The 13,733-nt window shown below is 33.8% G+C and overlaps 2 protein-coding genes across 3 annotated transcripts; one reads left to right on the top strand and one right to left on the bottom strand.

Moving 5' to 3' along the window:
* The first annotated feature begins 2,643 nt into the window (after nucleotides 1–2,643).
* On the top strand, nucleotides 2,644–4,008 carry LOC113236659. The gene has a single exon (XM_026472819.1). The coding sequence runs from the start codon at nucleotides 2,827–2,829 to the stop codon at nucleotides 4,006–4,008; it is 1,182 nt and encodes a 393-aa protein (XP_026328604.1). The 5' UTR covers nucleotides 2,644–2,826.
* A 218-nt stretch (nucleotides 4,009–4,226) lies between these two features.
* Nucleotides 4,227–11,124, bottom strand: LOC113236448 (calcium/calmodulin-dependent protein kinase type II alpha chain). 2 transcript variants are annotated; one of them, XM_026472516.1, is made up of 2 exons: nucleotides 11,003–11,124; nucleotides 4,227–9,337 (listed from the first exon to the last, which is right to left on the bottom strand). In XM_026472516.1, exon 2 carries the CDS (start codon nucleotides 9,246–9,248, stop codon nucleotides 7,716–7,718), a length of 1,533 nt encoding a protein of 510 aa, XP_026328301.1. In that variant the 5' UTR covers nucleotides 9,249–9,337; nucleotides 11,003–11,124; the 3' UTR covers nucleotides 4,227–7,715. The 2 variants fall into 2 exon arrangements, with proteins under 2 accessions (XP_026328301.1, XP_026328302.1); XM_026472517.1 differs by lacking the exon at nucleotides 11,003–11,124 and adding an exon at nucleotides 10,604–10,916.
* Between the last annotated feature and the right edge of the window lie 2,609 nt (nucleotides 11,125–13,733).

The following is a 13,733-nucleotide window of genomic DNA, read 5'->3' as shown; positions in this document are numbered from 1 at the left end:
CAATTCCCCTGCGGGTCATACACAGTGAACGTGTCTGCTGATACTAACATGGTTAACGTGTTCGCAAATAATGGTGTGTAGTAATGCTCATACATGGTAAATCTTATAATGCAATCGCTTAACGGTCGTTTTGATGGTGTTTCTGCCAGTCAAAAGCTGAACTTCTTTAACTTAAAACAGTGATGAAATTGAAAATTTGGAAGCTTTATTACTCTATAAAGAGTTATTTCCGTTATATTTAGGTGTAGCAAACTTTTTCATGTGACATTTGTTTGTGAACACGTTGGCTAACTTGGTCTAATAATAAATGCCATACAATAACAACATTTTTCATTAAAAATGTGGGATGACATGTCGGTTAACAATATTATTATTTATAGCGAACACGTGTACTCCACATACTAAAAATCAATACCTCCAATGAACACTGCGCCAATAGTATTTTTTGCTTATTTTCCGTTATTTTTGTAAACAGCTATATTTATTTACTAATATTACACTCCCCGAATTTTGTGAAAAAAAAATAAAGAAACAAAAACAAAATAAAAACAGTACAAGTTCAAAAATTAATATGGTAAAATATATGGTACCTCTTATGAGGTATCGAAATATACTTAATTATTTTAATACTAACACTAGCATAAGTACGTACATTTTACTAACACTTATAAATTGTAATAATAATAATAACTCTTTATTGCACAAAGAAAAGATACATGAAACCCAAGTTATAAAGGACATATTATACAAAGGTGAGCTTATCTCTAGAAGAGATCTCTTCCAGCCAACCCTAGCCTAGGTGAAAAATGAAGTCTGCGGGACTAATTATTGTACAATAAAATTAAAATTTAAATGTGAGTAAAAAAAAAAATTAATTAAAACATATATATTGTATTGTGAATGTTGAAAATAAATGGTTATTATTAGAAGTGGTCATTATTACAACATTAGTTAATGTAATGCATTATTCTTACGCAATGTATAATTCATCATCGAACAACAGTCTGCTGCTATACTGCTATTCTGCTATTGCAATTCAGTCGCGCGAACAAGCAAGTATGCAATAACCAAAAGCTATGAGAGAGAAACGAGAGACGATATTCAAATGATTGGACGATGTTACGATTTGCAAATCTCACGATTATAATATTTCAGTGTACAACATAAGTTCTCTTTCTCATTTTATATTTTATTCTTATGTATTATCTTTTTTATGCGTCACATATTTGAAACTACAATATTGTGCTTTATGCAATTGGAATAATGTTGATTTTAATATTTGATGTAGACAGGCAGCTAATATCAATAAATTTAAATACAACTGGTGCCAAAACAACCATTTAGTTTGGTATTGGTTAGCGATTATAGTCAATAACAACAACAGTTTTACAACAGTAGCAGATTTAATTTGACTGAACTACAAATAACAGATTAACATGATTGTGGACGCTGATGTGTTGCCGTGGTGTCGCCAGGGCCCTTGAGTCGAGAATTACATGTTATTACCCAAAAAGTCAAATATTTGTGTGCAAAAGTTACATTTAGAACTTCTTTTTTTTATTCAAAATGCTTACTGTAATGGATGGATATACGCCTAAATTCTAAAAATAAAAAAGTAAGTAGGCTCAAGAAATATTAAACTGTAACCAGATTTTAGTAAATTTTTCATAAGAGTAATAGTAATTAATTTGGGAAGCGTTTGTAAATTATTTAGGATTTATGACAAACAGCCGTTATTGCCATGTCTAGTTAATACTATTTTTTATCACCTATATGATTTTTTTTCTTCTTTCCATAAAAGAAAAGACAAAGGTTTTACACTATACAGCCAAGTCTTGGTACATTATTTTTTGAGGCATGTCTTCGTTTAATTGTTTCTGTAAATATGCCCGCCACAAAGAGGATAGGCAATTTGAGGCGGCGTGTTTGGATTGACTCGGGATTCTTTAGAACGGGCCGATACGGGTATTTTAGTTCGAGATTCGTATAATTTCCCGTTTTAATCTTCGATTAAGGCACAATAGCACTATCCTATTCCACTTTAAACTAGATTTCACAAAATAATTGAAAGTCAAAATAAAAACGACACTTTTTCCTCCAAAAGATCCAGAGCGAATCACTCATCCTATTTATATGAGTTAATATTATCTCGGAACTCAAATAATACGAAGGCGAATGGGTCCTTTCTTTTATTCATTGAGCATTGGCTACGAGACAATCAGCTTAAAAATGCAGCAAAACAAATAAATTAACAATGGGTCCTTAAAGTTGTATCGCTTTTTGGATTTTTATAACCGCGTTAGAAAAAAAGAATCAGCCATTATTGTTTGCGAATACTGTATATATCGGTCTCTGTCTACTACGACAAATAATTCTAAATCTGTCAAAAGACCATAGACAAGCTAAAAAAAAATTATGTGGTATCGTTTGTTTTTCAAATTTTGTTACCAATTTTGTTTAGTAATTTGTCATGGTTTTTTGTTGTTTTATAGAAAAATAAAATTATTTTTTCGAATGTTCATTGGTAGTGAATATTACCGACAAGTTTTTATGTGATAATATATTGATAACTCAGGTAAATATGTAATTTAAAAGTTCCATGTTCATCGAGAACTTTGCGTGTTTCAAAACTGTTTTTAACTTCAAATTTAGATTTTATAGAGTACAGCCTATAAACGTACAGGACTGCAGTTCGGTTTACATAAATTTTATAAGAATATTCCTAAGAAATCAATTGTACTGTAATTTTTGTTATAATGACGAAATTTGGTCGAGAAACCTAACCAAAGTTTTTACCATTATATAGGCAACAAACATAAGCGCGCCATGGATGAATACGAGCCCATGGATGTAGACGTCACCGGCAGCTCAGCGTCTAAAATGGACGTTTCTTGTAATGATATTGACTTAAGCATTGTCAAGAAAGAAAAAGATTTTGATGATTCTTCTACAGTGACAAGCATTCTTGAACGAGAAATGCAGTACAGTAAGATGTCCATCTTGAAGAACTTTATCAAACAAGAACCGGATTTTTATGACACATCATCAACAATGTCAAGCGTTGTCAAGCAAGAAAAAGAGGACAATGTCACATTTCTGAGCAACTTTATCAAAGACGAACAGAACTCCCGTGATACATCTATGCTAAAGTTCACCGGGGCAACAAGAACTCCAGTATCACTGACTTACACCAAAGTAAAAAGATATCACATCAATCTAGACCAGAAACGGAAACAAAATCAGAAATCACTTGGTCTTAAAGCTTATTGGTGCATAATCAGTTTAATAATATTAATCATTTCAATAATTACGCATCAAATTATTGGCTACAAATGTTTAGAAGAGATAGACTTGGATATGATTGAACACAAATTGTCTAAAAATTTGTATGGGCAGGTGGAGGCTGTCCAAAATATATTGAAAGCTTTAGAAACAAATGAAAAGACTAAAATATTGGTTATCTATGGTGGTACAGGAGTGGGCAAAACATTTGCAGTATCTATGATTTTAGAGAACATCTTATCATCTTCTAATGTCTACCACTTTACAATGCCAAGTTTTGCTGATGACTTCTCTCCAGAATACTTATTTGGTATGACTGTATGTAACAATTCCTTAGTAGTAGTGGACGATCTAACAATCAAGGACAAAAATATAAAAAAACATATAGAAGAAATAATAGACAAAAGCAAAGACTTAGGCAAAAGAATGACAATAATTTTAATTTACAACTGTGATATTGTTACCAAAGGGTTCATTAAGAGATGCAATGAAGAATTTTTACATGTATTGAAACAAAATCTACACGGTATTAAGACTGCGATGTATTACATTAAGTTTAATAGGTTGAAACTAGACCATTTGATTCAATGTATCATCACAGAACTTAAAAACTTGCAACTACCTTTGGACGAGATGATGCTGGCTGAGATTTTAGTACATTTCAATGTAACACAGGATGGCTGTAAAAGTGTTTATTCAAAAATAAATTTCTTAACTGACGGCTGAAAGGTATGTTTTATTTTAAATTGTTTTTCTTATGATTGTGCATGTGATGTAATATAAAATAGTATTTTACAGTAGATTAGTGCAGCTATTGTTCTATTTTCCTTGTAAGTAATTTGCTTTTTCCTTATAAGATGTGTAATTCGTACAGTACCAACATTAGGATTATTAAAATGCTATTTTAGATCAAAAGAACTTTATTTTAGAGAATGTTACATGACAATCGGCAATGCAGAGGTCAAGAAATTATGTTGAATACAAATTTACCGATAATTCTTTAATACAACTACACTTTCACATTTGAAAATTATTCTACAAAAACTTAGTTCTCTTAACAAGGAGCGAATTCTAAATGAAATAATGAGGTGCGTTTGAAGTACACAGGTATGAAATACTTTGGTTTTAATATTAAAATACATAAAAATAATCTCAATCACAATCTAGATAGGTGCAACTTTGATATTAATTTCGACTAAACAATTCAACACACCCTAAAAAGTCCTTACATTGAATAGGTTAATTAAATAATGCCCTAATATATAACATATTCTCCTTTAGATAAAAATTTAACACAAATCACATTACAATAACTCTAGCTGAATGGTCAAGATTTTACTATAAAGAAGTACCAGCAAGTTACTACAATATAATGTTTTAAATTATACAACAAATTTATTATGCTCTTTACTATAAGTAGGTATCCTGTGACAAACTGTTAACATATTGCACAGCACCCATATAATACATAGGTAATTTTATCTAAGATATAACAATTTCAGGAAACCATTTGAGCCACACGGTAAACACTATGGTCTTATATACCAAGTGAGGTATGCAAATGGTAACCTGGAGTGTTCAATTTAAGTACATTTATTTAATTATGTATACTTTCGATTTAAAACAATTTAAATTTATTGAAGTTATTTATTGAAAGATGTAATTAAAATGCAGCCAATAGAAAAATTTCAATATCATTAAAAAAGCCCTCCTAAATGTAAAAGCCGGTGAGATAAATGCATGCAAAGGGTAAATGTGCACTATATAACAATTTGCGGAGAGCTATTTTTTAATATTTCAAAGAAGTTTAGTAAGTTTTATATTTGAAGTTGATTCGGAACAATTTTCTTTTTAAATTCTATTGGCATTTCTTTGGAACACTGTTGAGGGAAGACGTATACATAGTTTGTTTCTGGCTCAACATCCCATTTCACGGTGTTATCTAGAAGAACTTTAAATAGGTACATTTGTGCATGTCACTGGGAAGTTAATCCGGCCATTGGTTTTGTTTAAAATATTAAGTGCATCATGAAAACAAAAATGATAAATAAAAATTTGATCCATAGATATGTTTTTTTGGACATGAAAATTTTTATTTGAATATGATGTAAATATTATTATAATTAATGACTTTTACAAGTAGGTAAAAAGTTTGAATTAATTAACTGTAAATGTACCTATACATCTTAACGGGTCCATAATCATATAAGACTGAAAAATAGAAACATTTTAAAAACAGACATTGATAAATTGCCTACATTTACCATTCAGTTAGTAGGGCCCACTAGGTTCTAGTGCTTTCGTTTTTAAGGAAGCGTTTGTCTAGTTTTAGCTGGATCGACTAGCTAATTGTTACTTGACGTTAGCGTGGTACATTACACATTTAAGAGCTAGAATTCAGGGAACTAACGCGCTTTTCTTTTACGGTTAATATACTTCACTGACGTTGCTAGAGCCCAAAAACATGTCGAAAGATACCTATTAGCATCCAGTGAGCTCATCCCTTAAGGACTCGTCAAACAGGAGGCGATCTCGCATTTACACTATTCACGTTCACTTCTGTTTTTGTAAAATCCCATACATTTACCGAAGCCGTCGGAACGCCTTGTGCATGCGTCACGTTTCAGACGCAATACATACCAAGAACGTTTAACGTGTGAGCGCCCTCTGTTTCACGAACTCCCTCATAAATTCGATTGCAAAACGCTATATTACATTGGAGAGCCAAACTATAACAGGAGTAAATAAATAAATTCAATGTGTTCTAATAACGAACATTATAAACATTAATAAAGAAATATTCAATATTTAGCTTACTTTGAAAACAACACTTTTAAACATGCTGTGTGCAAATCAATATCTATGTACATAATGTAAGTTACTATTTATGTATATGTTCAAAATTAATTAAAAAACGTTGATTAAATACTAAATATGCATAACAATAGGGACTAGAATACAGTTTTTTTATTATTACAGTTATTGGCACTAAATTCAATGATAATGGCACAACTGTGTTCTCTCGGTATACTTTGTGAAAATGCCAGATTTTCCAAGTATATATAAGTTAATATTATGCAATGCATTTTACAAATACAATTCCAACTTTGACGTTACAAATCAAGTTTTTGCTAACTATATTAAAATATGTTACAAAATTGTAAAAACGTGGTTTAAAGGTCTTTTACAATCTAATTATATTTCTAAGAAATACTGAATTTACTGCAGACTTAGCAATATAGATCCAATAGTTTAAAGCACATTTCAAAAGTGAAACTGTGCAAATACACCTTACATTACACATTAATATCACTGTTGACAAGCTCCTCTTATCGTGAAATATAAAAACCAACTACCGTCACCCGTCACCACCCTTTGCACAGTTATCACTTTAAAATTTATTAGCTAGGATTAATACGTACATTTGTTCAATTATAAACAATTATGGTACTGAATCAGGTACAAAACAAATGTCGCTAAAGAAATCAACATATTTGGAACAATTAAATATAACAAATACATCATGATCACGCGGAAATAAAGCATAATAACATTAACGTTAAAATCTAAAATTGACGAAATTGATATAATTCACTTAAAATATTTAAAACGTTACAATAAATCCGCTCTAGCTACAATACTAGTTGAGGGAATACTAAATCAGTAATATACTATAGGTATTTAGAAAGTTACACTACTTTGAAGTCCTCTCGTTGGGTGCATAGTGCCAATAACTGCATCATTAGTTACTTAAATCTTACTAACTAGGTATTTGATAACAAATAGAACACCATTTTAAGCACGACAAAACATTCATAGTTAAAAATGTAGAGAGACTTACTGAGAAATGTGCTAATAATTCTAAACCTTGAAAAGTTTACTGATTTTATATAGGTAGGTACTTACAATGTAGATTCATTAGTATCAGATCTGACAGTACGGTGAGATTTCTTATCTTGCTGAATAACAGCAATTTAGTTCGACTTTCGTTGACAATCTTCGATTGTGCCCGAGATCAGGTTTGGTTTACATTCTAATAACTAGCACAAAGCATTGGATATTTAAACGGTATCACATTTTAGCCACATTGTTATGCTTTACCTTAGGAGTTTATAAAGTGACGTTATCAGAATGAGAGGTAACTTTCGAATTGCTTATACTGGTGTAGAATAACATTTACCTATATGTAATTAACTTAATTCCTTGAGATTACAAAGAATTTCTAATAAAATTCGTGTAATTTTATAGCAGAATTGGATATTAAATTTTTTATATATTTTTAAGTCGCTGCCGAAGGATTGTTAGCTATGAGGTCTCCGAATCTATTGAATATTTTGAAAAGTTACAGGATTTGCAATGGTGCCATTACAAATAGCTTGATTCGGGAGACCTCGACCCTTTGGCATTGGGCACAGCGTTAAAGAAGGGACTAGTTAGGAGCGATGGAAGTGTACCGCCGTCCACTTGTTGTGGCGTTTGTGCCATATGCGAGTCTCTTGTGTCTGATGTGTAGCTCGTCGGCCTTCTGCATCCACACTTTGTGTCACGCAAACGTATGCTATTACAGCTACGTCATCCCCAAGGAGATGAACTCTAGGGTTTAGAATGGTTGTATTAGTTTTGACATGGGTCGGGGTGTTGTCGATGAAGAATTTGTGGAATTCTACACCTTCCACCAAGTTACCTAATGCATCAGGATCGAATGCGGTCAGATTAGGATCGCATAGCTTGGAATACGTGTCATAATCTCCGTTGTTTATAGCATCTATAAGAATCTCCGTGACTTTAATCACTTCAGCACGGCGTAACGAAGCATTACTGTCTCCGCGAGTTTTGCCAAATGAGTCTGCTTTTGATAGCGCGTCGTCATCATGCTCTTTAGATATAACAGTGCACGAACGATCCACACCTTTCTTGTCTTTGTCCAAATCATCATCCTCCAAAGTAGTACTGCTATCAGTCGATTCCTTGACTTGCGAACCGTCGCCTTTCTTGGTCACCATGGATTTTCCAGAAAAGTTGCGAGTAGCAAGCATTGTGGTTAGGATTGCGCCTTTGAGTTTGCGACGGGCATTGAATTTCTTCAAACAGTCTACAGTCTCCTGCCTGTGCATCATGGAAGCTACGCGCTCGCGGTGACAGATCCATGGGTGTTTCAGCGCTTCAGACGCCGTAATCCTCTTGCTGGGATTTACCGTCAGCATTTGATTAATCAGGCTCTTAGCTTCAGGAGTAACTGTGTCCCATTCCGGAGATGGGTAATCGTAAGCCCCGGCTTTGATCTGACCGTATAGTCGGTGTTGATCTTCATCCCAAAACGGTGGGTAACCTACAAGCAATATATATAAAATGACACCACATGCCCAAATATCCACTGGCTTGCCGTATGGCTCTTTTTTAAGGACTTCAGGTGATAGGTATCCCGGAGTACCAGCGAATCCAAACCATGCTTGTTGATCACCTTGAACTTCAATGGCCAATCCAAAATCAGCCAATTTCACAGCGGCTCCTTTAGCCTTGCTGGCTAGTAAAAGATTTTCAGGCTTTAAATCTCTATGCACAACTCCATTGTGGTGGCAGTGGTGTACTGATTCCAATATTTGTTGTATACAGTGTGACGCATCAGCTTCAGAATAAAATTCTCGAGCCACAATATCTTCGAACAGTTCTCCTCCAGTCACTAAATCAAAAACGAGGTAGTGGAAATGTTCCTCTTGAATAGAGTCATGCAGTCTCACAATGTTGGGATGTTGTAGTTTCCGACAAATTCGAGCTTCCCTTTCCAATTTTTGGAAGTCTCTAGATGAGAGTTTTTTAGTGTTGATTATTTTGGCAGCAAATTCAAATCCAGTCGATTTTTGAACAGCTCGTCTCACTATTGAAAACGCTCCCTTTCCTAGTTCTTCTTTCAGTTCATAATTATCGGAGAAGCGAGTGCTAACACCGTCACGGTTTGGGTTGGCCATTCTTAAAACAATGTACTTACGTTACCAGCTTCAGTAAGATAACTAGCTGAGTAGACTTGAGCACGGATCTCGTCTGTCACAGTAGATAACTGAAACAAGAAAAAATCGAATAAAATTACAATATAATTATCATAACGATGTCACGACAAATATAAACGTCTTAGCATTATCATTTAAAATACAAAACAGTCATGTGACAGTGGAGTGACTCTTGGAGCAACGTTTTGAGCGTTATTAACTTTTTGCTTTTATGATTGTTTTGTTTTCTTTTTTATATAAATCACTATGATCGGCACTGCCTAGTTTGCTAAAATGAGGTCGCACCCTCGCGGTTTTTACCACGCATCTGAATTATAAAGATTGAATTTAGGATTCTTGAAGCCTTTCAACCTATGAAGTCAAAGCCTATAACAAGGTTTAGAGCTTTCAATGCATTAGGATACGCATTCGTATCATGTAGATGATGGTTTTAGATTAAGGTCACAAAAATAGAATTAAAGATTGTATTATATGTATATAAAATCTTATTTTTTCTTAATTTATGTGCGCCAGCCATATCGTATCTAGTTCATATAATATGCGCGGAATTAGGTCAAATACAAGTAAAATTATTATTTTAACGTTTTCAAAAGGCGTCGTTTAAGATGACGATTACGTTGACGCACGAGATGTAAATCATCTTTAGATTAAAGTCAGAAACTTCCTCATAAAGTCCACATTTTATTAATAATTATGTGCGCTAGTAATATCATATCTGTTTCAAATCTTTATGGAATTAGCCCGAATACATTTTTAATCTTAATATTTTCAAAACACGTTGTATCAGATTACGAGATGTAAATCATCTACCCACAAGTTATCTTCCTTGAATATAATAAAAAAAAATATGTTTCGATTCAATATTTGACCTAAATATTTTATTTATAATACAGTAGTAAAAATAAGATTATATTTAAGATATACTAACTTAGCAAATAAAAGAAAAGGAACGAATAGTTATTTGCTCGGTGCCTTTAAATAATGTATAAGCTCTGATCAATAGTGAGACATTTTTACATTGAAAATTATGATGAACAAAATTAAACTCTCAACCTCGTAGCAGTTGAACTTCTCATTTTAACGAAGACATTTACATGTAAACACATTTCGTGTTTGTTTAGCGTAGCGTATATTTTTTATAAAGCTATTTATATTTTCCTTGAGCAGTGACTATAATAAATTCCACTTACGAAATGCTCAAAAAATAGATATTGTCAAGAGCGCACGAGTTTTATCCGTATGAGATTCTTGGTCACTATTTTGGTCACTCATTCTAAATTGAAGTTCTGCAAGCTCAATATAAAACGCGTAGATACCTAGACAATAGTAATCGTGGCCACAAACATAGACTTCTAATATTAACACTACGGCACCGGGATGACATTTCGTTAGCGCAAAATAATCGATACACCATTGTCTCAACACATTCACCAAAAACCCGAGGACATTTTATTTAATCCACTTAATGCTTATGATCTATATCCGTACCGCACCCGCAATAGCGACTTGACAAAATCACAATCATTAATTTAAAAATAACACTGAAATTGAATTATACAGCAATAAAATGATCACTGCACGAATTTCAACGATATTCTTAGCAGTTGTATCCCGTGTGGACTGCTCGCGGCGGCGATTAATTCTAACGATTGAATTAGCTTCTCAGAATAAACCATCAATGAATGGAGCAAATCGCTAAATGTTAAGTTATTTACCTATTATGTGCCCATTTTACACAATTTTCAACACGGTGAAGATCAAAAACGAAGGGCCTACGCCACACTCTCCTCTGCTCGGGACACGAGCTTCGGGGTCAAATTCATAGACATTTCGGTGTTGCCAAAAACGAATAAAGTGAGCGATTTCTTAATACTAAAAACAAGCTTCCTTATATGCCAAGCGGTTTGACTTCGAAGAACTAGCATTGATAAACACGTGTGTGTTTATTTTTTGTTATATTTAACTGCTGTCGATAAGTTTTTTGCCTAATTTTCTCGGAATGTATTTTTTCCCTGTGTAATACTGAGCAGCGACGCAAAATCGATACACTAGCGCAGCGCTAAAAGAGGAGTGAACTCAACTTTGACGCCATCTATCAGTACGTATACGAACTAAATATTTCGTTCAGGAATCAAATCTCTGATCTTGCTTTCATGCATATTTTATAGCATTTACTTAATTTGCACAGTTAATTATTAAATGAGTTTCAAGGTAATGTATCGTAACCACTAAATGTGTCCCTTTTTGTGTCTTTTGTTCTTTCATTACTTTTGGCGAGCACGTTCGCTTTGATTTACTGAATCAGTTAATTAAAATAGTACACCTATTTACTTTTGCGCACCTATTACATTATGGAGCCATATGATGGGGACGCGCTCATTTCATATATCCAATGTAATTGGTCTGAGTACTGTATATAATACAATTTAAGATGCGTACTGATATCTTAATTCAATCGTTAATAAGTAATTGTAATATCACAGGGTACAGGGTGATTTTATTCTTATTTATTCTGTAGGTAAACAGTGATTTTTATATCACAGTCTAGAGTTAGGATCGCTATACATAGGTATTAATTTATTTCAAAATTATTTGTAACATCAGCAATTTAAACGAAACGTGTTTTACTGTTCTGTTGTTAATATAAATCATTAAAATATGAGTGTCAAATACCAAGACTATTTAATTTTTAACTGGTTCAAATACAAGTCACACATGATTTGAATATCTCATGGTGGACTGCAGACTACGAATATAAAAGATCAATAAAACCCTTTACTTCTTTATCATTAATCCCTGACCATTTATTTGTCTTTAATTCACAACGAGTAGGGTTCGAAATCAGGTTTGGAATTTTTTTTAGAATTTTGGGTCACACGGAGACGGTATTTATTACCTATTCTAACGGGGTGACCGCGGTGGGACGAAAGACCCCTCATGAACGGGCCAACTCCACGGTTAATTCATAAAAATCAAAACTGGTTCGCATCTTGCGCAAGTGCGGGGGGAACAAACAAGGGCTTTTCGATCGGGCCCTTCCGAAATTTGCCGGTGCACAATGCACCCTCTGTACCATCCCCACGCGAGGACTCTTATTATTACGCGATTCTTGTTCCTGTCCCCATATTGTTCATATTTGTTGGTACTCGCCTGACGCGTCATAAAATCTCTGTGGGTCGTTATTTTCAAAAATTGCAATTTTGTCTCTTAATGAAATATTTCAATTATCTCTTGGACTGTGGGTGCCTAGGTAGTATTTTTCGTAGTATTAATTGACTTTCTAAGTAAATTGCAAAATATTAACGAAGGCATTTGATCAGCTCTGTCGTAGGCTGTTATCCAATATTTGCAGCGAAGGGAAGTATTAAGGTTTCGAACGTTGCGGTCGTCTCAGGTTGCTTTTCTCATGAGTGGACGTGTAAAATAATAACTTGAGATTAATTCGTGATGTGGTAGCGTCGGATGCACGGCGTGCCCCGTGCAGCTGCACCGTTTTGTGTAGTGGACTTGTGTATCGATCGCGGAGTACCTCGCTGTTACAGAAATGCGTGTGTTCGGTGCTTGCTTCAAATTGGCGGGACGCTCGACGCTGCGGACATCGGTATCTGTATGAACCATTGGTAAGTTCGTTTGTTTCGCTTCTATGTTGGAAAATGAAATGCAAATGCAAGTTTGATTGGTAAATCTGTATTGAATTTCTACAAACAATCTGTCAATCAAAATTGACATTATTTTTGTAAGAAGAGGTTAACGACCTCGAGATCATATAATCTCTAAATCATCGCTATTTTTCCTTGTTTTCTTTATCTACTCCACAACGGAGCACATCTCCTTGTTATCTCAATAACTTTGTTGAAATAAAAGAACCCGATCCTGTGACAAGACAATCTTATTAGTGCTCTTTTCATATATGTTTATTATTAAATTTTCTGAAAATATTCTATTTGTAGGGCTTGGATTCTTCGTATTGGTACTTTTAATCGTGAATTTAAATTGAAATGACAGATTTCTAATTAACTCATACTCTTTATTGTGGAGTCTGGATTGGGATATAAGCTGAAATGCTTTGGTATACCAAAACGAGAAATCATTTCGAAAGTTAAAACAAATGAACCGTTTCTGTTCATGACTGACATCGAGTCTTGAAAGTGATATCGGTTGAAGTGTTTGCCTGAAAATTCAACTTGTTGGCTCACTTGGGAAACACCCAGATTGTTGCGAAACTCTATAACGGTATCAGATAACTCAATTACGACCAAATAAGAGGAAAAGATAATAATGTCAACTAGAACGGATGTTCAGTTTGCATATTATTATTGATTTGAATAGTAAAACATTCAGTACAATGATTTCTTAAATTGATTGCAAGCGGGTGTCGTCGGCAAGCCAATTAGATCAATGTTTCAACCAACAATAACAAAATGGTTGGATAGACTCGACCTTGTG

The sequence above is a fragment of the Hyposmocoma kahamanoa genome, unplaced genomic scaffold (genome assembly GCF_003589595.1).
Source record: "Hyposmocoma kahamanoa isolate Upper Pololo Valley unplaced genomic scaffold, ASM358959v1 92, whole genome shotgun sequence".
NCBI classification, from domain to species: domain Eukaryota; kingdom Metazoa; phylum Arthropoda; class Insecta; order Lepidoptera; family Cosmopterigidae; genus Hyposmocoma; species Hyposmocoma kahamanoa.
Note: the sequence above shows the minus strand (reverse complement) of the source record. Positions and strands in the feature narration are given on the sequence as shown.